The 22,006-nt window shown below is 37.9% G+C and overlaps 2 protein-coding genes across 4 annotated transcripts in view; one reads left to right on the top strand and one right to left on the bottom strand.

Moving 5' to 3' along the window:
* The first annotated feature begins 303 nt into the window (after positions 1-303).
* On the top strand, positions 304-13,472 carry LOC120629336 (vacuolar protein sorting-associated protein 18 homolog). The gene is made up of 9 exons (XM_039898253.1): positions 304-756; positions 2,043-2,374; positions 4,198-4,509; positions 5,370-6,592; positions 8,478-8,647; positions 9,520-9,671; positions 10,051-10,116; positions 11,779-11,944; positions 13,029-13,472. Exons 1-9 carry the CDS (start codon positions 498-500, stop codon positions 13,262-13,264), a joined length of 2,916 nt encoding a protein of 971 aa, XP_039754187.1. The 5' UTR covers positions 304-497; the 3' UTR covers positions 13,265-13,472.
* Positions 13,473-15,634: 2,162 nt separating this feature from the next.
* Positions 15,635-22,006, bottom strand: part of LOC120629080 (BAG domain-containing protein Samui) — a 48,045-nt gene continuing 41,673 nt past the window's right edge. For all 3 annotated transcript variants that reach the window (XM_039897821.1, XM_039897822.1, XM_039897820.1), the window contains exons 2-3: positions 18,030-18,174; positions 15,635-17,760 (exon numbers count right to left, since the gene is read on the bottom strand). In XM_039897821.1, coding sequence (XP_039753755.1) covers positions 15,950-17,760; positions 18,030-18,174 — 1,956 coding nt within the window. In that variant the 3' untranslated portion in view covers positions 15,635-15,949. The remainder of the gene's footprint in view (positions 17,761-18,029; positions 18,175-22,006) is intronic.

The following is a 22,006-nucleotide window of genomic DNA, read 5'->3' as shown; positions in this document are numbered from 1 at the left end:
AAAACAAACTTAACTCAACTTGACAGCTCAAGCATCAATGTCACCATGACAACATAACGAGTATACAAATTACTGTTCTGTATTTCAAGCATCTGTCATTTCATTTTTAATACTTTGAATTTTAATAAATGTTTACTTCGATTATTAACATCGAAATTCATTAAATAAATAATTGGAAGCAAAATTGAACGAATAATCATTTCAACCGTTAATTTTTTACATTTATTACTATCTAGGTACCCGAACAACTTCTGATTCCTAAACAAACACGGCATGTATCTTTTGATGACAACATATGACATCTGACATTTCGCTATTATAGTAGGAATTCAGAAATCAAAATTCCTTGTGATTTGTGATTTTCCTCAATTTTGTGGAATTTTAATAAAAAAATCCTTTTAAATTGATAGCTTACATAACAGTATGAAAACCTGTTAAATTCGAGGATTCTTAACATCTAAAAATATAAGTGTCGAATTGTGTTTTTGCTACACAAAATGACTTCGATTTTTGATCAATACGAGCAAGCATCGCAGGTGTCCCTGCGTCCAGTGCCCGTTTCGGAACAAATGACGTCGTCGGGTTACATCAATATGCAGTTGGAAGATAATACACCAATGTTCTCCAAACAAAAGATGAATTTCAACCCCTCTGATCTTATCACTCATGTAGCTGTCTCCAGCGACTATTTGGTATTGGCTATGGCAAATGGAAAGTTGTTCAGACTTGATTTGAAAATGCCAGATCAGCATGAAGGTGAGATGGCAAAATAAGTTTTTTAAGGTTTTTTTAGCACAAAACCGAAAGACGTTGGGGTCTCAGGGTGCTAGAATGGTGACCCCGAACCGGTAAACGCAGCGTTGGTCGGCCTAGAACAAGGTAGACAGACAAGTAAGTAACTGGGAACTACTGGAATCAAGTGGCCCTTTACTGTAGATTTTGGATTTCCCTTCATAAGATATGCCCAACATGATGATGTGATACTGTGAAAGTATTCTAAACTAGGAGGTAACTAGGTGGTTTCCTATGTGACATCACAATGCTGATTTTGCCATGCTTTAGCTAGCTAGTTAGCTCCATCAAACCAGACCTGTATCAATTGTAATCTTAAATACCCAATTGACCCAAGAAATCAAAACTCTTGCTCAAAGGTATAATGGACATTAATCAGCTAAATTGAAAATAATTTAGTGACAAATTATTGTTGCCAAATAAAAATAATTACAATTCAGAATTTCTCAAATTTACTTAGTTTATTATTGTGTATGTTCAAATACGTCTAAAAAGTGAATGGAAATAATTGTTATATTAAACTAATATATAAAGCTGAGGAGTTTGCTTGTTTACTTGAACGCCAACGAACAAGTTGTGACCCTTTAATAGTTCTAAAAAAGTCTGCTATAAGAAGTTGCAAGGGGCCTCTAGTAGTTATATAGAGCCTTATCACATGATTTGTGGCAATAAAAATATATAAAAATAGTCCTGTTGATAAGATTTAATTGAATTTTAAAAATTAATGAGGTGCATTTTTTAGAGATGAGAATTTATTTTCACAGATTGTAAAAGCAGGTTTATTACAACTACTAGATGGATTTTAAAAATCTTGTTTGCATTTGTTATATCAAATCTCGCATTGGGGTATAGGCTGTTTAACTTTCTCAATCTTGAACCCTATGGGTTAGGGGTTGAAAGTTTGTATAACATCTGTAATTTTTCAAGTTATATTAATGGGTGTTTAGGTTGATGATTAAAATAGTAAAACATCTATCCAGACTTCACAAAACGCCACCAGCAATGTGGTTAAATAAGTGATGAAAGATTATTTGTTAGAATGTGCTTAACTCAGGAAATAAGGTAGGCCAGGCAAGGCGATAATTTGAACTTTATTGTGTAGGATAGCAGAAGAAAGTTTATATAAAAAACTTATCAGAAACGGCATGCGGAAAAAGTCGCGGGGGTCTGCTATTTACTAGTATAATTGTAAACTTCTAAATATCTGTAGGTATGCAGTCCAGGAACTCAAGGATTCTCTTTTGTTTTAGAAATCCATTATGCGAAATTCGTGCAGCCAAACTCAAAACTAACTGCAATTTTTCTTGACCCACTGGGCTACCATCTCCTCATGACTTTCGCTGCGAGAAACAAGGAAGGAAGCCCTGAGCTTGTATACTTACATCGTAAGAGCAGTAAGCTCAAACCTGTGACCAAATCTAAGAACTACGAGGTGACTGAAGTGGGGTGGAACTATGAGAATCAATCACTGTCTACTACAGGGCCCATATTGCTTGGTACCTCCCAAGGGCATATATTAGAGACTGAATTAGAAACAGAGAGTGATAAGATGTTTACAGCTAGCCAACAGTATTGGAGGCAGGTTAGTTAAATCATATAGATTTATAATTAACCAATATAGACGGCCGACTGGCGCAGTTGGCAGCGACCCTGCTTTCTGAGTCCAAGGCTGTGGGTTCGATTCCCACAACTGGAAAATGTTTTTGTGATGAGCATTAAGTGTTTTTCAGTGTCTGGGTGTTTATATGTATTTTCTAAGTATTTATGTATATATAATTCATAAAAATATTCATCAGTCATCTTAGTACCCATAACACAAGCTACGCTTACTTTGGGGCTAGATGGCGATGTGTGTATTGTCGTAGTATATTTATTTAAAAAAAAAAAAAACAAAAAAATATTTGTGTGTAAAATGTTTAATCGCAAACAAATACCTGAAGAATTTCATAATATTTATTAAAGTGCTTTTAAGTAAACGCCACTGTTGCACACGAAGAACAACATATCAAATTTAATTTTATCTCATTAATGTAAATCTACACAGCATTCATTTTAAACATAAACTGTATATAACTTTTACATGTGAAATTCTAGTAATTAATTATTAATTTGTGTTTCTCAAGCTGCCCACTTATTTGCCTCTTTATGGAGGCAGGGAAATTGATGGTTTGGTAATATGGCTCTATTACTCGCTTCTTATGCATTACAAGTTTTTCATTAGCTTTACAAATTTATTTTGCATTGTTTTACGTAAATATACATATTAAAACACATTAAATCATCTTTATGACACAATTTTTAAAGGCAAACTTGTTTTTTTTTTATAAATATTAATTAATACTAATATTTAATGAATCTTTCTTATTTAGAATGTTAGACAATATATCTACATTCATCATCATATATCAACCCATTACCGGGGACGAGTCTCCTCCCACAATGCTGCAGATCCAGTGCAGATTGGTTGACTCCACACACATTTGAGAACAGTATGGAGAACTCTCAATCATGCAGGTTTCCTCGCGATGTTTTCCCTCACCGTTGAAACAAGTGATATATTAATTACTAAGCTCACATAACTTAGAAAAGTAAGAGGTGTGTGATGGGATTCGAACTCGCCACCTCGAAAGTGAAGGCGAAGTCCTACCCACTGGGCCATCACCGCTCCTACCTACATCATCATAATCACCACCATGTAACTAAACGATCATTATCATTGTTAACCCATTGGCGGCCTTATAAAGGGCTGGTCTCCTCTCGGAATGAGAAGGGTTTAGGTTTTAGTCCACCACTTGTCCAACTGTGAAATAAAGTGAGTTTTTCTCACTTTATTTCACAGTTAAGATACACACAGATATTTAATTGCTTAAAACGCACATAACTCCGAAAAGAGGTGCATGCCGGGGTTCGAACTCGCCCCGTCCCCCCGTAAGATAAAACGATGCCCTAACCAAGGCTATCACAACAATATACCTACACAAAAAATAAATATCTTAATTTTTTTGCTGATTTGATGAATGTGGTTCTCCTTTAATTTGACATGTTAAGACATCTTATTCAAAACTCATTTGCAAGTAATTAATATACATTGAATTACTCTTAATTGAATTTTAGTTAATTTAGTTATTTTAACTGGTAGGTATCAATCTTTCAAGGTTTGTTGAAATTAGCTGTCGATTGTAAACAGAACACGATTATAGTTGGTGTGATAACAGACCAACAATGTTTCAATAATAAATTAATAATACTGTAAAACCTAACAGAAATAATTGTATCTATTTTCTTTCAACAATATGATATTTTATTTTTCAATTTTATATTATTAGAGAAGAGCTTATAATTTTTGTTTTTAATTATTAATTCATGTACAACAATTAGTCTATGATTCTATTGAACTGTTTTCAGATATTCGACATCGGGAAAGGCGCAAACACGCCCATAACTGGCATACAATTCCACAGAGTGAACAAATCAAGCAAATTCTTCATATTCGTCACAACACCCACGAGGCTGTACCAGTTCATTGGCCACGCAATGATGGCGGATGACAAACCTTCCCTCCAGTCTATATTCCATCCGTATTTAACAACACCCGAGACTGGCTTCCAGGAAATACCTTCAACGTTGAAGTATTCCAAACTGCAGTTCTATTTTGATAAGACTAACAGTCCAAAGACATTTGCGTGGCTAACCGAACCTGGTATATTTTATGGACAGGTAATTAATATATTGTATAAACTAACTATTTCAACTGAAAAAACACTAAATTTAGTATCTTAAAACGGGGTACGTTTGGAACCCTAGTCCACCAACCTGGACTGGGCCAGCGTGGTGGACGTCATCCTTAACCCCTTCTCATTGTTGGAGGAGCCCGTGCCCTGGGTAATGGGTTGATATGATGATGATTTTTATGCATCAAAATCGTCATCTATTGGCCCTATTTGAATAAAGAAACATTTGACTTTGACTTTATCTCACTACTATGTTCATATTTTTATGTACCTAATTTACACATCAATAGTGGCTTATATGTGCCTATTTGATTTAAGATATATTTGACTTTGACTTTGAAAATGGTTTACGTGGAAGTGCAATACGGCCTTCCCACGAAACAGAAACGGGCTGAGAAGAGATGAGATGGTTCGAGCTCCTTTTTAACCGCATACTGCAGTAATATAGCGGTGGATGTAGCGGTGATAGCCCAGTGGACTTCACTTCGCTTCAACTTGACTTTCGGCGGGCCGAGTTCGCATCCCAGCCTCCGACCTCTAACTTTTCTAAGTTACGTGCGTTTTAAGTTATTCAAATATCACTAGCTTCACCGGTGAAGGAAAACATCGTGAGGAAACCTGCATGCCTGAGAGTTACACAATGTTCTCGGAGGTGTGTGGAGTCCACCGATCCGCACTGGGCCATCGTGGTGCGTGGCACTACGGCCTTAACCCCTTCTCATTTTGGGAGGAGACCCGTGGCTTGTAGTGGGCCGGTTATGAGTTGATATGATGATGATGAAACAAAAATTCATTGTAGGTTGTAACATTAAAAATACCTTATAAAACCTTTCTATTGCCTTACAGCTTGATCCTACGTCGCAGCAAAACTCAAACTCACTTTTTACCCAAAGTGAACTCATAAACTACCCCGCCGAGAAAGATTCCGTTGAGGACTCTACGCCTTTATCATTTGTACTGACCGAATTCCACGTACTGCTTATGTTCTCTGATAGAGTAAAAGCAGTGTCATTATTGAACCAAGAATTGGTGTATGAAGAAAAATATTCAGAAGTCCATGGAAAATTAAAGAACATCGTCCAAGATCCGCTAAGGAGAACAATTTGGGCTGTCACAGATAAAGCAGTTTTCAGATACAAAGTCAAAAGGGAAGAACGAAACGTCTGGAGAATATACTCGGACAAAGAACAGTTCGACCTAGCGAAACTGTACTGCCAAAACAATCCAGCGTTTATAGATATAATAAACGTAAAACAGGCGGAATTATTGTTCTCCAAAGGAAATTACGATATGAGCGCTGAAATTTATGCGGAAACTCAAAGTAGTTTTGAAACCGTATGCCTTAAGTTTCTAGAAGTCGATAAAGTTAATGCACTCAAAGTGTATTTAGGGAAACGATTGGATGCTTTAGAAGACGATAAAACTTTAATTTCAATGATAGTTATTTGGATGACCGAGCTGTACCTATCCCAGCTCGGATCATTAAGACGTAAAGGTAAATCGGATTCGCTGGAGTATTATCAAATTCAAAGCGATTTCGAAATATTCCTCCTCCAGCCCACAGTTGCGAAATGTATGCAGCACATAAAATCTGTTATATATGACTTGATGTCTTCTCATGGCGACAAAGATAATCTTATTAAACTGACAGTGATAAATGAAGACTACGAAAACGTTATAGCACAGAACATTTATAAGAAATCATATATCGAAGCGCTAAAAATGCTTCAGGCTAAGAAAAAGCCGGAATTGTTCTACCAGTTTGCTCCGTCGCTTATGGAAAAAATGCCTTCGCAGACTGCCACGGCTTTGATAGCTCAAGGCACTTTGCTGAATCCGACGAAACTACTGCCGGCTTTTTTGTCTTGTGAAAACGACGAGGCCCATATATCGGAAATCATACGATACTTGGAGTTTATGTTGCAGCATTTCAACGTGAAGGATCGGGCGATACACAATTACCTTTTGACGTTGTACGTGGAGTACGACCAGTCGGCGTTGATGAAGTATCTGGATAGGCAGGGTCAGGAAATTGTTTTGGTCAACTACGATGTACATTATGCTTTAAGGTGAGATCTCAGACTTGAATCGGACTGGTATTTGTCGAATTTTGGCGCTTTAAAACTTAAAACTTTCATTCACTGTATAAATCTGTGGAGTTGTTATAAATGCTGAAACATATAACATTTTACCATTTTAATTGTCAACTTGAATATCAATATCTTTCGATATATATTGAAAAATGTATTTATGCGAGTTTAGCGCGTTATCCAATATTTATACAACTTGGTGCACTATATAAAAATGCTGAAACGTAATTCTACTATTTAAATTGTCGACCTAAATATCAATATTTATCGATATACCTAAATTGAAAAATGACCGCTAAATAGGACTGGTACTTTTGCGAGTTTAGCGCGATGTAACAATAAAAAGTTTATCCACTTAAACCACTTGAAATACATATGAATGCTAAATCGTAATTCTAGAATTTAAATTGTGAACCTAAATTTCAATATGAATTTCGAAGTGAATTGAAAAATGACGATTAAATCTGACTGGTATTTTTGAGTTTAACGCGTTCAAACATAAAACTTTCATCCACTATTAAAACCCCTTGGTGATGTATGAATGTTAAAACGTAATTTTACCATTTAAATTGTTAATCTACTTAAATATCAATACTTGTCGAAATCTACTTAAATATCAATACTTGTCGAAATAAATTGAAAAATGACGTTTAAATCGTACTCGTAGTTATACTTTCATCCACTATTTAAACCCTTTGGGAGTGGAATTTTTATATGTCCTGAAAAACATATTTTACCATTTGAATTGGCAACCTAAATACAAATATTTATCACGTTTCGACTTCAAACTGTCTTCCATTATGTTACCACCGATAAAAATGCTTAGGTGTAAATTATTGCTTTAACCAGGTTGCTTATTTAACAGTTTAAAATGGCAATGTGAGATGATGATAGCAAAAACAAAAACAACCGACTAAGTTTGTTGTGGGCTTCTTAGACCAGGGCGCGTTTGGAACCCTCGTAGTTTTAGTTTTAAGTTGACGAATTTTGTTATCGCCATCAACTCACTTCTATGCTATATTTTACATGTAATGTAAACAGGCAGTGTGAAGTTTGACAGCCGATTGGCGCAGTGGGCATCGACCTTGCTTTCTGAGTCCAAGGTCGTGGGTTCGATTCCCACAACTGGACAATATTTATGTGATGAACATGAATGTTTTCAGTGTCTGGATGTTTATCCATATATTATAAGTATTTTATGTATATTATTCATAAAAATTATTCATCAGTTATCTTAGTACCCATAACACAAGCTAAGCTTACTTTGGGACTAGATGGCGATGTGTGTATTGTCTTAGTATATTTATTTATTATTTTATTATTTAACTAGATGTGGCATTCAATTTAGTTGTAGTTCTAAAAAAAATTAAAGTATTCAGTATCGCTAAGCCTTTAATGAGAGGTTCGCTGCTGTCCGCTGAGGAGTTCTGTCCTCTATCTCCAACCACATTCATCAGATCTACACAAAGTTTGGGCAAAATTAAACACATATTACAATCCTCGTTAACCTCTATAGTACAAAAATAATTATTTAAATCGGTTATAATTTGTCGGAGTTATTGTGTTAAACACTTTCATCCCCTCTCCCAAAGGAACCGAGCTTAATGTCGGGATAAAAAGTATCCTATATTACTTCTAACACTTCCAAGAATATGTGTACAAAGTTTCATGAGGATGAGTTAAGTAGTTTTAGCGTGAAAGCATAACAAACAAACCTACATTGACATTTATTATATTAGTAGGGATAGGGATGTACGAATCAAAAGTGCCATCTATTCGCCTAGTTGAAGAAATATTAATTAACGATTTTCTACGATATTACTAAGAAAATAGCTGGCGTTTAAAATTACCTTTTATATTCCAGACTGTGCCGAGAAAAAGGCTTATCAGAAGCGTGTGTGAAACTATCAGCCTTGCTCGGCCTGTGGGAGTCGGCTGCGGAGTTAGCCTTAGAAGTCAATCTTACTTTAGCGAAATCAGTCGCCAATATGCCCGACGACGAGAGCTTGAGGAGAAGGCTTTGGCTTGGAATTGGTACGTATTATGTAAATACGAGAGAGGTTAGAGCAGGGGTTGCCAACAGTTTCTACGGTTGGGCAAAACCTCTCGCTACCAGCCGTGGTTAGGGCCGTGGTAGGAAGTGACAGGTCGTGGGAAGCAGTGGTCTCCTGTGAGGATGTGATGGTGCAGAAGGAGTTGGCCGAGCGGTTGAGAGAGGACGATGTAGACTCTAATCCGCTCCGCTGCAGAAGAGTCGGGCGTAGACAGCTGGCGCACAACCGACGTCTGCCCCTTTGAGAAGGACCACCGGGTGATAGATACGGGGATACTGTCGCCCGTCGGATTTAGGTCCTCGAGTTGAAAGGCATACCCCGTGTTCCTGGTTTGCCTTCGGTGGTGTTCAGTGGTAACCGAAGTTGTTACAGAGAAGTGCCTGCCTCAGTAGGCACCGCTGGCTGGGTTGTGGTTGTGTGCGAAAGCGTTCCCATGACCCAGTCACCAGGCGATGAGTTGGAACACCGTGGGGTTTTAGTCGTTAAGAGTCCGGCATAACCACTGCACGTGGTGTAGTGGTATCCATGAGTTAATGGTATCCATTTCCCCACGAGAAAAAAAAGGGGGTTGCCAACAGTGGCGTGTAATTGTTTTTTTTTGGTCAATAAGTCTTGATATTAGATTACATATATACTTTTATTATAAATCATAATTAAAGATGACAATTATCAAGTTGTTACTATCATTATATTCTAACACGTGCATAAGCTTTTGACTTTGGTATTGGTACAATATAGAAAAATCCTATGTATCCTGGTAATGGTTACTTTAATAGCATATACAGGTCCCTCACAAAAACATCCCTAAGCCCATTTTTAGGACCCTTTTGTAAACTTTGTAACCTTCCGCAGCTGAACACGTGATAACAAAAAACCAGGACATCAAAGAAGCGATGAGCTTGCTCGAAGAGTGTCCTCTGATCAAGATTGAGGATATCCTGCCGTTCTTCAGCGACGTGGTCACCATCGACCACTTCAGAGAACCAATCTGTCAATCTTTGGAGGTAAGCAACTTACACCACAAGCTAAGAACATCCAAAGAAAAGCGGACAAAGTAGAAGGATACAAAAGGCGGCCTTATCGCTAACTAGCGATATCTGTCGGACAAACTAAAAATAAAACAAAAAAGTACAATATTAAAAACATACAAACAAATAACTACATACTTATACATAAAATAATACTAATAATAAATAAACTAATATATACTTTAGAATGTCAATAGTCTGTATTTTTTTTTTACTTTCTCAACATGTTGTGGAGTACAAATAAAGAGTGTAAATTAAATAAAATCACGGTCAATCAAACGGCATTGGCTTTTAGAATAATCTCCTTCCTGAAAAAATGACGAAGGAAATCTCTTAACCCTGTTTTTTTTCTCAGGAGTATAACAAACAAATAGAAGAGATCAAAGCAGAAATGGAGGAAGCTACAAGTTCTGCAGAATGCGTAAGTTCAAAATCTTTTCAATTTAGTTTTCCATTTTATTGTACTGCCGATAAAAGAATCAACTGTATCAGCTTTGTAGTATGTACATACACAATGTGTGACAGAATTACGAAATAATATTGAAGGATGTATAAGTATATTTCATAACGAATCACCCTGTAAGAATATTAAATCAAAATAAGCATATTTATTTTCCATACACACTAATTCAAAAGATTCTAAGTGTTTACTTATGACAACCCTATTGAAGGTAAAAGACCGACACGTGCATAGCACCTACGCTACGCGACGCATATCTAATAAAGTGAAAGGAGTCACCTGATTTTAATTTTGCATGTGATGTTAGGGCTGCATCTGATTTCTTAAGTAAAAACTATGGCAGTGGTTTATTCAATATCTATTAGCGTTTCACAACTAAGTCTCAGAGACAGTACATAATGTAACTCCAAAGGTTGTGAAGTAGAAGCGGTGACAGAGTTGAGCCCCGGCACGCACAAGTAACTTTTCGGAGTTATGTGCGTTTTTAATTTAAGGAAACACTTGCTTTAAACGGTGAAGGGAAACATCGTGAGGAAACCTACATGCCTGAGAGTTTTCCATATCGTTCTCAAGGGCGAGTGAAGTCTACCAATCCGCACTTGGCAGCGTGGCAGACCCGTGCCCTGTAGTGGACCGGTAACAGGTTTATTTATTTATATATTCGTAATCAACAGCGTTACAATAAAAATATATTTATAAATAGTTTCACTTAAATCTAACGCCGCAAAGATAACCTAAACATAACATTTTGAAATAGTACGGCCTCGGATTTCACATAAAAATAATTAGGTATTTCGAATAAATACATGTAAAAGAGTTGTTAACATATAAGTGTAAAACAATTAAGACTAATCGATCAAAAACAATCAAATGAAAAATTATTCGTCGCAGCATATGTAAATGCACATATTTGTGTGTGCGGGCGTGTGATAAACGACTAAGACACCGGGAGGTATCTTTGCATCGTTCGAGTCCATGCAGGACTGCGGTGCATCGATAATGCAGTCGTATTTGACATGAACATAAATATCTTGCAAATATGAATTTGTAGTTATCAAAAGTTTAATTATTTACCTACTTTATAAATATACTGTAACACGTGCTTGCGTGCGTGTGTGCGTGCGTGTGTATGTGTGCCTGGAGCTTCTCGCGTCCGTAGGATGTACCTTAATTAGGTTTATAATCATCTTAACCCAGTACGTGTCTCCTGGGTTAAACGAGCAATATATTTATTAGGTAGGCTTCGACCAGGACTTCGAGTTGGTTATTTCGATCCCAAGGAGCTGAAATGACCACCCCGCACCGAAACATCCATTTTTGGTAAATCTCGCCTTACTAGTCGGGCAGACGACGCTGTTCAAGTCGCAGATAGCCGACATGAAAACTCGCAATTCATACAAACATCTATGTCCATCGGTTTATAATGATAATGGCATAATCGTCACACGAGAGCGGTATCTCAAGAGTTGTTGGTTGTTCGACGAAATACAAAAGTGAATATAGACAAGCTATAAACGTATATAATGTGATTATACAAAGTATAGTTCACCCAAAGAGTGCTCAACGCACCTAAAGAGTTCACTTCAAATGTTTAAGAGTAGGTAAAATTGTTCGGTGTTTCAGGTACGCAACGAGATCCAGTCGTTCCGCAATCGGAGCGTGCTCGTATCCGTGTCGGACGCATGTTGTCTGTGCGACATCGCGTTACTGCTGCGGCCGTTTTACCTGTTTCCATGCGCGCATCGCTTCCACAGCGACTGTCTACTGGCCGAAATGCAACCTATATTGGGTGAGTGGTCCTGAAGTGTGAAAGGCCTAGACCAAAAAGCAGCTTTTAACCCGCTTATTGTTATCAAATTTAAGCCTTATTTGCTATAAAACAACCGGCTAAATTGTTGTGGGCTTGAAGACCAGGGCGCGTTTGGAACCCTTGTAGCTTAATTTAAGTTGGCGAATTTATTTATCGCCTTCTACTCACTTTTATGTCATACTTTTATATGTAATTTATACGCATCTAAGTGTCTATTTGAATAAAGTAATATTTGACTTTGACTTTGACTATAGTCCGCGAAAAGCAGGAGAGTCTGTATGGTGTAATTTATAATTTCTCCAATCCTTATACTCCACACAAAATAGATCTTCGACAGTTTACCCTCTACGAACGTGTCGCTCCGAAACCAGAGCATCCTCAGATGTTGACTTTACAATGAATAATTGTTAAGAACTGAACAATTATTAACAATTATCCGTTGTGAAGTCTACTGCTTTTCGCGGAGTACTAGTATAGCAAATTAAGCTTAATTTTCGTAATTTATCATGAAATTCCGCAAAGTAACGCCTGCTTCTATCCAATGTTCTTCGCCGCATTCAAGTTTGCGTCTAGCGTGCAACCAATCACAAAAAAGACGCGTTCCAGTAGGGGCCCAAGTCTATATGTAGCAACTGTGTCGTGGTCAATCAATGTCAAAAAGTACAAAATAAAAAAATATACATTTTGGTTTTTTTTTATTATTAGCTTTTCAAGGGAAACAAACAGTACTATTACAGATTAATTAGCAGCCGGGGTAAGGACGCAGGTTTGGACGCGTCACCATGGTCCTCGCTTTATCCGACCGCAGCGAGCTTTTAGCGTTGTCAGCTGTGTTTTATTTTATTCTGTTTCTCGATCTAACTACCAATTTTCTATGAAATTCCTTCCTTATAAAACGGAGCTATCACATGCACACATTTTTTAATACATGAAGTTGCAAAGATAAGCGTTTTTAAACAAAAAAAAAACTTTTCACATTCATTATAAGGAAGGTAGAGATGTGTGGGTAATTTGTTTTCTCCTTTTGTCTCTCTAAGTTTTTATATTGTCTTTCCTTTTCTAGCGCCAGCTCGTCGCAACAAGCTAAAGGACCTGCAACGCCAGCTGAACCTGCTCTCGAGCATAGAACTGAACACAGTCACCTCGAGCGGTTTACCCCTTAGGGAAGTGCTAAAGAACGAGGTGGACGATATAGTGGCCAGCGAATGTGTGTTCTGCGGTGAACACATGATCGCGTGTATCGACAAGCCGTTCATTGCAGATGAAGACTGGGACCGGGTCATGAAGGAATGGGAGTGAATGGTGCGGTTCAAAACTGGGAGTTGGGGCTGTATCATAAAAGAATGGGAGGGATGGTTCGGATTAAGACTGGAATCGATTCATAGAGGAATGGGAGTGAATGTTGCGAATAAAGAATGGGTTTGGTTGATGAAGGAATGAGATTGAATGTTGCGGACGATGATCGCTGGAAGAGATCTCTACTAAGCGATAAGGCCGCCTTTTGTATTCTACTTTTTAAGTTTCTTCTTGATGTGTCCATTGTTTTTAAAATGTATAAATAAAATAAAATCGGCAGGGTGATTACATATGTTACGCCATGCTTCAAATCACTGCTGTCAAACGTCACTTTTCCATAAATAAACAAAAGTGACGTTTGACAACAGTGATAGCAAGATTTACGCCTGTGGTAAACCTGTCCCTAGATACGTAATCACCCTGCGGAACTGAATTATAAAGGAATAGAAGTGAATGTTCTTGACAGACACAGTCCAATGTGTCATGTAAGAGTGAGAGTGAATGTTGGATTGAGACTGAGACTGGGTTATGGAAAAGAGAGTGAATGGTATGGAACATTTAATAAGATTTGAAACTAATAGAAAAAACAAGATTTAGGTACACCATAGGCTAGGTGCCCAACTTCACTTCCATTAAGTGTTACTCCAAAGTTGAATTTGTTAACTTGATATATAACACTTTGGACTTCGAAAACGTGTTGGGTTGGCCATTAGAACATCATTTTATAAAGTCCTGCTTTCAATTATAGAATTAGATTAAGAATTTTCTGTGATTAAATCTTGTATTTTAAGAATTTCCTAATGTATTTAAAATAAGTATTTGTATACATGCGGTTTCCAGAAAGATATATTAATATATTAAAGTGATATATAGTAACTTAGTTGTTTTATTTTTTTACGACTGATCCTCTAGAAACAGTTTTATTCACTTATGTTTTCATTATTGATAATAACTGTCATTTGAACCCTGTTATATTGTAGTAAGGACTTTAATAAGTGTAAGGTTCGAAGAATGACTGCATCGAATTATTTGGAGGAATATACGTTAATCTTTTATCTTCATACAAACAAATAAAGCTAAGCCAGAGTTGACTTATCTTACATCTGGGGCACAGCATTATAAGCATACAAAACCTCTTAACTTTTCTAAGTTATGTGCGTTTTTAGCGAATTAAAATATCAATAATTTCAACGGTGAAAAACAATATCGTGAGGAAACATGCATGCCTGAGAGTTCTCAAAGGTGTGTGAAGTCCACTAATCCGCCAGCGTGGCGGACTACCTTCTAACCCCTTCTCATTGTGGGAGGAGACCTGTGACCCATGGGACTTCCAAACGATCAATAAATCAATAATGGTTAATTGCTCCACAGAACAAAGAGTTGACCCATGGTGAGTTTAATATAAATTAATAAAGTACGATTATATTTGACCACCAACCCGCACTGAGCCAGAGTGGTGGGCCTTAACCCCTCTTGTGGGAAGAGACCCGTACCCTGTATGGGCCGGTACTGGGTTGATGTGATGATAATGATGATATAATAGTAGGCAAGGTGAAAAGGTAAGTGGAATAAAAGAAAACGCATAATTATAGATCATCGTTTATTGAGAAAAATTGTGTTATCAAGTTGTGATAAACAATAAATTAATTAAATATTAGGTATTTAAATACGAGGAGACCATTTTAAACCCTTAATGACAGCATCACTAACGCGACGTTGCGATATTGAAGACTTAAAACGTACAAACATAAACAATACAAGGTGGCAACCAGTGTTATATAATATAGCTCATTCATAGGCACAAACAATTAACACTAAGAATAATGAAGGCCGGGCCCTTCATATGCTATAATAATAGGCCTATATGACATTCAAATCGTAGGATTAGATTAATCGTAGGAGATACTGCAGAAAACAAACTACGAATTCTCGCACTTGTCGATGCGCGGAATTCAATATTCGGTATCGGCCTATCAAAGGGTTGGTAAAGTGGACTACCTGCGCGAAGCTACACTCATAGCTTCAACTTAACTTCCGCGACGACGTAAATTTTGAATCGTACTATAAATATAAATAATAAATAAATATACTACGACAATACACACATCGCCATCTAGCCCCAAATTAATCGTAGCTTGTGTTATGGTTACTAAGATAACTGATGAATAGTTTTATGAATAAAATACATAAATACTTATTATTTTAAGTTGAACACCCAGTATGAAAAACATTTATGTTCATCACACAAACATTTTCCAGTTGTGAGAATCGAACCTACGGCTTTTGACTCAGAAAGAAGGGTCACTGCCCACTGCGCCAATCGGCCGTCATATACCTAGTACCGATGCGTCAAATAGTAAAAAAAACTCCACATCCATGTAATAAATAGTATTTACTCATATACATCGTTGTATCCTAATATGTAGGCCCATAAGTTTAGTTAAATCATAGAGTTCTGAACAAAAATTGTACATCATCAGTCTATAAAGTTACTGAGACTGAAACTTATTTTAACTGACGTCACATAACTGACTGATTTGTGGGAATCAATACTTGAATTAACAAATTGTGACGTCACAGGGTTCTTGTATATTAACGATTTCAATGTCATATAGAAACAGGGCTTTGGGCCTCGTGCGACGGCTTCTAACCGTGTGGCTACATACAATTCACTAATGCAAACTAAATTTATTGACTAGCAGTAACGTCCACTTCCATCGACTGCGAATCGGGTTTAGTGGTATCAATTTGCATCACTTCGGGTTCCTTTTCCTCTTTATTATCTACATTATCTTTTTTATTTTCATTCTCTTGTTTATTTACAACATTTTCATCCCCTTCTGTCTTACCTACGTTATCTTTATTATCTTTACAATCTTTTGCTTCTTTTTTATTTACAATTTCCTCCTTAGCAACGTCTTTCTTATCTTTGCTCTTGTCCCGTTTCTTACCGGATTTCTTCGAGTTCTGTTTCTTGTCAGTAACTTCTTGAGGTGCTTGTGGTAGAACTTCTGTTGGTTCTATTGTTTTGGATTCTTCAGGTTGTTTTTCAGTTGTTTGGGATGGTAGAGGTTCTTTGCTTTCGATTGTTTGCGATACGTCTTGCTTTGTTTCCTCGGGCTTTTGATCCTCTTTCATCTCTGTTTCTGTCGATACTTGTGGTGATGTAACGTTTTCTTGTAATTGCGCCTTTTCTTCTTGGAGCTGGACGGTTTTATTCTCTTTGGTACTTTCTTTCATTTCTACGTCTCCATTCTGTTTTTCGGCAGCTGGAGATTCAGACACAGTGTTTTGCATATCCACATCTGGCGGTGGTGGTGTGGTGAGCGCCCTACTATCAGCTTTCTTCTCGAGCATCGCTATACAATCGTTAATGCACTTAATCACCTCCTTCCTTCCTTGTCTTATACTTTCTTTGCCATCAGTCTCGATGTTATCTAGCTTAATAAGATTCCTCGTTAGCATCTCGTCCAGGAATAAATAGTGTTTATCATTTTTCGTACCTTTAAAGTTCTCGACTTCCGTTATGAGGTTGAGGACATCAGCCTGGATTGTGAGAATTTGTTTGAGAGAATCGTTCTGGGGAGTCTGTTGTTGGGGCGCAGGCTGTTGCGGCGGATCCTGCTCGTGATGCGGAGCTTGGGGCGACGTTGCGGGTTGCGGGGTGGTCTGCCGTTGTTGCGGCGAAGGTTGCTTTTGATGCGGGGGAGTTTGCTTCTGTTGCGGCGGGGCTTGCTTCTGTTGCGGTCTGGACGGAGTCTCTGGTCGTGGAGCGGGGTGCTCGTGATAGCTCTGAGGTTTTGGCGACTGAGATCTTTGCGGAGATCCGCTGCGAGCGTATGCTTGAGGGTACATTTTCTGTTTAGTAAAAGGTTGCGGTGACTGCCTGAAGAAATTCTTCGAGAAGGGGAAACCCGCGGGTCCGTCATCGGCGAAATACTGTTCTCTATCGATATGGGGTTGCGGCGGGGGCACGTACGTGGGTTTGGGGTCGGCGAAATGGGTTGCGTGGTCATTCCGTGACCTATTTATCACGGGTTCATCTCTGCCTTCCACAAATATGGGGATGTGTCTAACGTTCGAATGTTGCTCGGGTTGCGGCGGGGAATGGGGTTGGTGGTCCTGAGGATTCTGTCCGCTCATTTTGCTGTTGGGATTCACGGTGCGTTGATCAGGGGGCGCTGACACAGACCTGTGCACTCTCTCATCCGCGTCAACCACGCTGGGGTCTGTGGCACTCTTTTGTCCTAGATCAACTGTATTTCTAAGACCGTACTGGGGTAATGTCTGTTCCTGGTGCGAAGGGCCCGCGTCGTGTTCGGTCTGTGTGGCGGTGGTCTGTTGATGGGGAGACTGCGGAGGGGAGGAAGTCGGTTGCTGGAACTGTTCGTCCCTGGAGCCGAAACGCCTGTTCCAATGCGAAGGGAAGTGTTCTCTGAAGTCTTGCGGGATGTCGTCAAAGGGGAATCTGTCGAAGCCTCCGAAACTGTCGGCTGTGTCTGCAACACGAAAATAATTTTACAAATATACAAAATGAATGAGGTTACTTTATTTTAATGTCAAGAGTTTAAGGAATCTAAAACCATTTTATTGCGCCAGTCTCTGCTTAAAGAATATTTTAAATTCGCAGGTGGTGTGTAGATGTGCCATGTCACAATTAGGATTATTGCATAAACTCTTGCATTGTTATGTATTATTCTCGTTATTTATTATCTCTGGTCCAAGAGCTCGACCCTCTCTAAAATAATGTTCAGAAAGTGCGACCTACCGTCTATGCCGTCCTGGCTGGAGGGGCGCCGCTTTCTCGCCCAGGTGGAAGGGCGCTGGCGGAGTCGCGCCGCGATGTCCGGGTGGCGCGCCGCTAGCTCGCTCCACGCGCCGGAACCCTCTTCCTCATCAAACGGGAAACCGCGCTGAGGAAAATAAATACAACTTAGTCAAGGCTGTAACCACAAATACTACAGATACAACTTCCCCTATTAAAGTATTAAGAACCTTAGGGCCCTAATCATAAACGTGGAACAAACGTCGAATTGTTTTGCAATAGTCAGAGCATGTAAAAACACTTCGTAAGTATTGCAACGTCAAACCACGTTTATTAGGGCCATTCGTATAGCAGTAAAATTTTTTTTTTGCCCAGCGTAACGACCCGAGAAACGTAACAAAACGTAAATTATACGTGAAGACCTATGGTTCTGAACGCTGGGCATAATGTGTACGTAATAATTAGACATAACCAACGTTTAAGAATTCTAAATATATTTTAAGATGAGAAGCTATTTGAGAGAAAATTTGTCAATATCACTACTACACTACTAGGGAATCAGAAATTATGGACTAAGAAGTCGCTGGAACCCGTTAGTTAGGTATAAAAATAATAATTATAGCCGCGCATCGATATAAAGTGTCGCGAAGAGCTCGCCATGTAAGGAACGAAAGGTCGAGAAATGACCTTACGTCTAGACTCAAGACTCCCGTATTACGCTTACTGCGGTATCTGCGATGCAATTGTACATTCAAATTCATATGTCATACGAAATAAATACATTAAGCATTTTTAACATTTTCTGGCACGGATCGATATTGATCTAACTTGATGTGATCCTAGATCAATAATTCATACACACTTTTCTACGCACACACATATATACATATATTTTTTTATTAATAATTTCTGAATTTTCTCTGGTCTGGTCTGGTGGGAGACTGGCCATGGCTAGTTAACACCCTACCGACAAAGACGTGCCGCTAAGCGCTTTAGTATTCCGGTACGAGGTCGCGTAGAAACCGATTAGGGGTATGACTACCATACTCCCTAACAGGTTAGCCCGCTAACATCTTCGACTTACATGATTGTAAGATTGCAGTCAAGAGCTAACCTGTAGTGGAATAAACAAATAAAAAAATAGTACCCATAACACAAGCTACGCTAACTTTGGGGCTAGATGGCGATGTGTGTATTATCTTAGTATATTTATTTATTTATTAATATAAGCGGAGCGGGTCGCTAGTAAGGAATAACTATTAAATTAAACTTTATTTAAAGGAACATCCTCTTGTCGAGTCGTCGTAGAACAAGTGACAGCGGCAACCATAACTTCATTTAAATGCCCGATCGCCAATAAATATTGATCGTAACAAAAAAAAAAAACATTGAACCGTTCGTTGACCTCGAAGAGTCCACACTTTGTAAATTACTACCACATCTGTGGCATTAAAATGATATACAGAGATCAACGGACGCGATAAAAGTTATTAAAAGGAAAAAATTTTTAGGAGAAAAAACCGCATTCTGCAACGTCCCAAGAGTGGAGTTATAAACACAACGACAAAGTGGATTTTGACGATCTCCCTGGCACTGTAGTGAGCGCTGTGGTGTTATTAGTGGAGAGTCCCGGTTTCGATTCTCGGAGGGAGTTTATATTTTGTGTGGTCTAGTGGGAGGCTTTGGACGTGGCTAGTTATCACCCTACCGACAAAGACATGCCGTCAAGCGATTTAGGGTTCCGGTACGATGCCGCAAAGAAACCAATCAGGGGTTTTACTGCCATGTGCCCATAACCCTGACAAGTTAGACCGCTACCATCTTAGACTGCATCATCACTTACAATCAGTGCTGTGTTGTTGAGACATCCAATCAACTTGCACAAAACGTTTTTATCAACGTTTCTGATACGAACCACCTATAGTCCGTGATACAACCATTTACATAATAAAATAAGATGAAGAAAGTATATGATTGTACAGTGCAACTGCTGAGTTTCTTGCCGGCTTCTTCTCGGTAGAATCTGCTTCAGAACCGGTGGTAGAGTCACTACACATAGACAGACTTGACGTTTCAAAAGTGCTTATAATTAGGCCTACTTGAAATAAATGAATTTTGAAAGTGGAGTGCATTATGCATAGAGGGTAGATATAAAACTAACAAAATCTCCAATACGAGTTATAAATACTTTAGGGTATTTTTTATAACTCTTACAATGCCTATCCTTAAGTTTTTTAAACTCGTACTGGAAATATTCTTCATTTTATATCATCTGCACGCCATTGTTAATGTGTAGAACGCTCTCCCGGCAACTGCTTTTCTGCTCTGTCACGGAATATTACCTTTAACATAAATTATATTATATCTGTATTTCCGTAGTGGTATTTAAGAGTTGGTAGGGTTCGTTTACTGAACTGTTGTATAAATCAATCAATGCTCTCTGAAAATCAATTAATACCATATAAGGTTTATTTAATAAATGAACGCAGTGAGTTTCCTTAATTGCAACATAATTAATTATTTATATATCAGGGCGGGACAAATTTATATGATAATTGTTATATGCAGGCTCAATGTAGTAATACAATCTCATATGGACTTACTCTGTTTTTTAAATGTAATAAATTATCATTAAACATTCTCTCATAATGTAATAGATATATAGATCCATTGAATTAAGAAACAGAGTCCTCATACAGCCATCGTCCTATGCAGTGCATTTTGTCCAAAAACAGTGAATACGCCCCGCGCACGTTTCACTTTACCCCCGCCGAATGTGTTGTTCTTAATTCTGTGAATGGATAGATCTTAATATGGGACTACCCAGTGCCCAATAAAAAGCTAAAAAATAAATATTCAGTTTATAAATTGGAATTGAAAAAAAACGAAGTCAAACATATATATTTTATCAACACACCCCTTATTTTCCAAAATGTTCTTACCCAGACTATTTCATTTCAAATCATAAAAAATATATGGACAAATCGGTCCAACATTTCTCAAGCTATGAAGCTTGCCGACATACATTATTTCTTGGAAAATGCAAGATTCCTACGCAGGTAGCAAGTAGAACTATAATGGTAAATCACTTGCAAAGAATAACAAAGAAATAAATTAAAAACCGGCCCCACATAAATTACGTGGCGACTAATTACTGTATTTTTATCGTTAAAGCGAATGAGTGATATTATTAATCGTTTAATTTCTTGGAATATTAATTTACCATTGTACCTGTGTTTTATTGTGTTGTTTTTGTTTATAATTTAATTTCTGTTAGGTGTACAATAAAGTGTATTTTCATTTTATTTCATTTCATTTTCATTTCATTTCAATGTTATGTGGGCGAAGTGGTAGGTACTCAAAATTGCGTAATAATAACTCTAAGTCCGTGTGGATATTCGTGTGCCGTGTGGTGACGCTAGATCAAAGCCCGTTGTCACCACCCCTTCTCGCGACTAAGGGAATATAAATATATAAGGGAATATAATAATACACATAAATACTTATAATATACATATAAACTCGCGACTTCGTCCGCGTGTAAGTCAACCTTAAAATACAGACATATGCTGTCGCGGACTTTTTTTAGAACATTTAAAGGGTAACAACTTTGACATACATGATTTTATGAAAATTAAGCTTAACTTGCTATGCTCCGCGAACAGCACGAGCATCCTCAGGAAATGTTGACTTTACAATGGATAATTGTTAAGAACTAACAATTATTCATTTTAAAGTCAACATCTCCTGAGGATGCTCCGGTTTCGGAGTGAAACCTGCGTATAGGGTACATTACCGCATATCTGTTTGGTGTGGAGTATAAAGATTAAAGAAATAACACCATACAGATTCTCCTGCTTTTCGCGGAGTATATATATATATAATTCAAAACCCTAGGGTTTTGAATTTGAGCAAGCCCCCTCTCTTAATCACCATTCTTGTTGTGCTAAATGACAAACAATATCAACAAATCTTTGAAA

This window comes from Pararge aegeria, chromosome 14, assembly GCF_905163445.1.
Source record: "Pararge aegeria chromosome 14, ilParAegt1.1, whole genome shotgun sequence".
In the NCBI taxonomy this organism is placed as follows: domain Eukaryota; kingdom Metazoa; phylum Arthropoda; class Insecta; order Lepidoptera; family Nymphalidae; genus Pararge; species Pararge aegeria.
The sequence above is the reverse complement of the archived record's forward strand: the minus strand, read 5'-3'. Positions and strand labels throughout refer to the sequence as shown.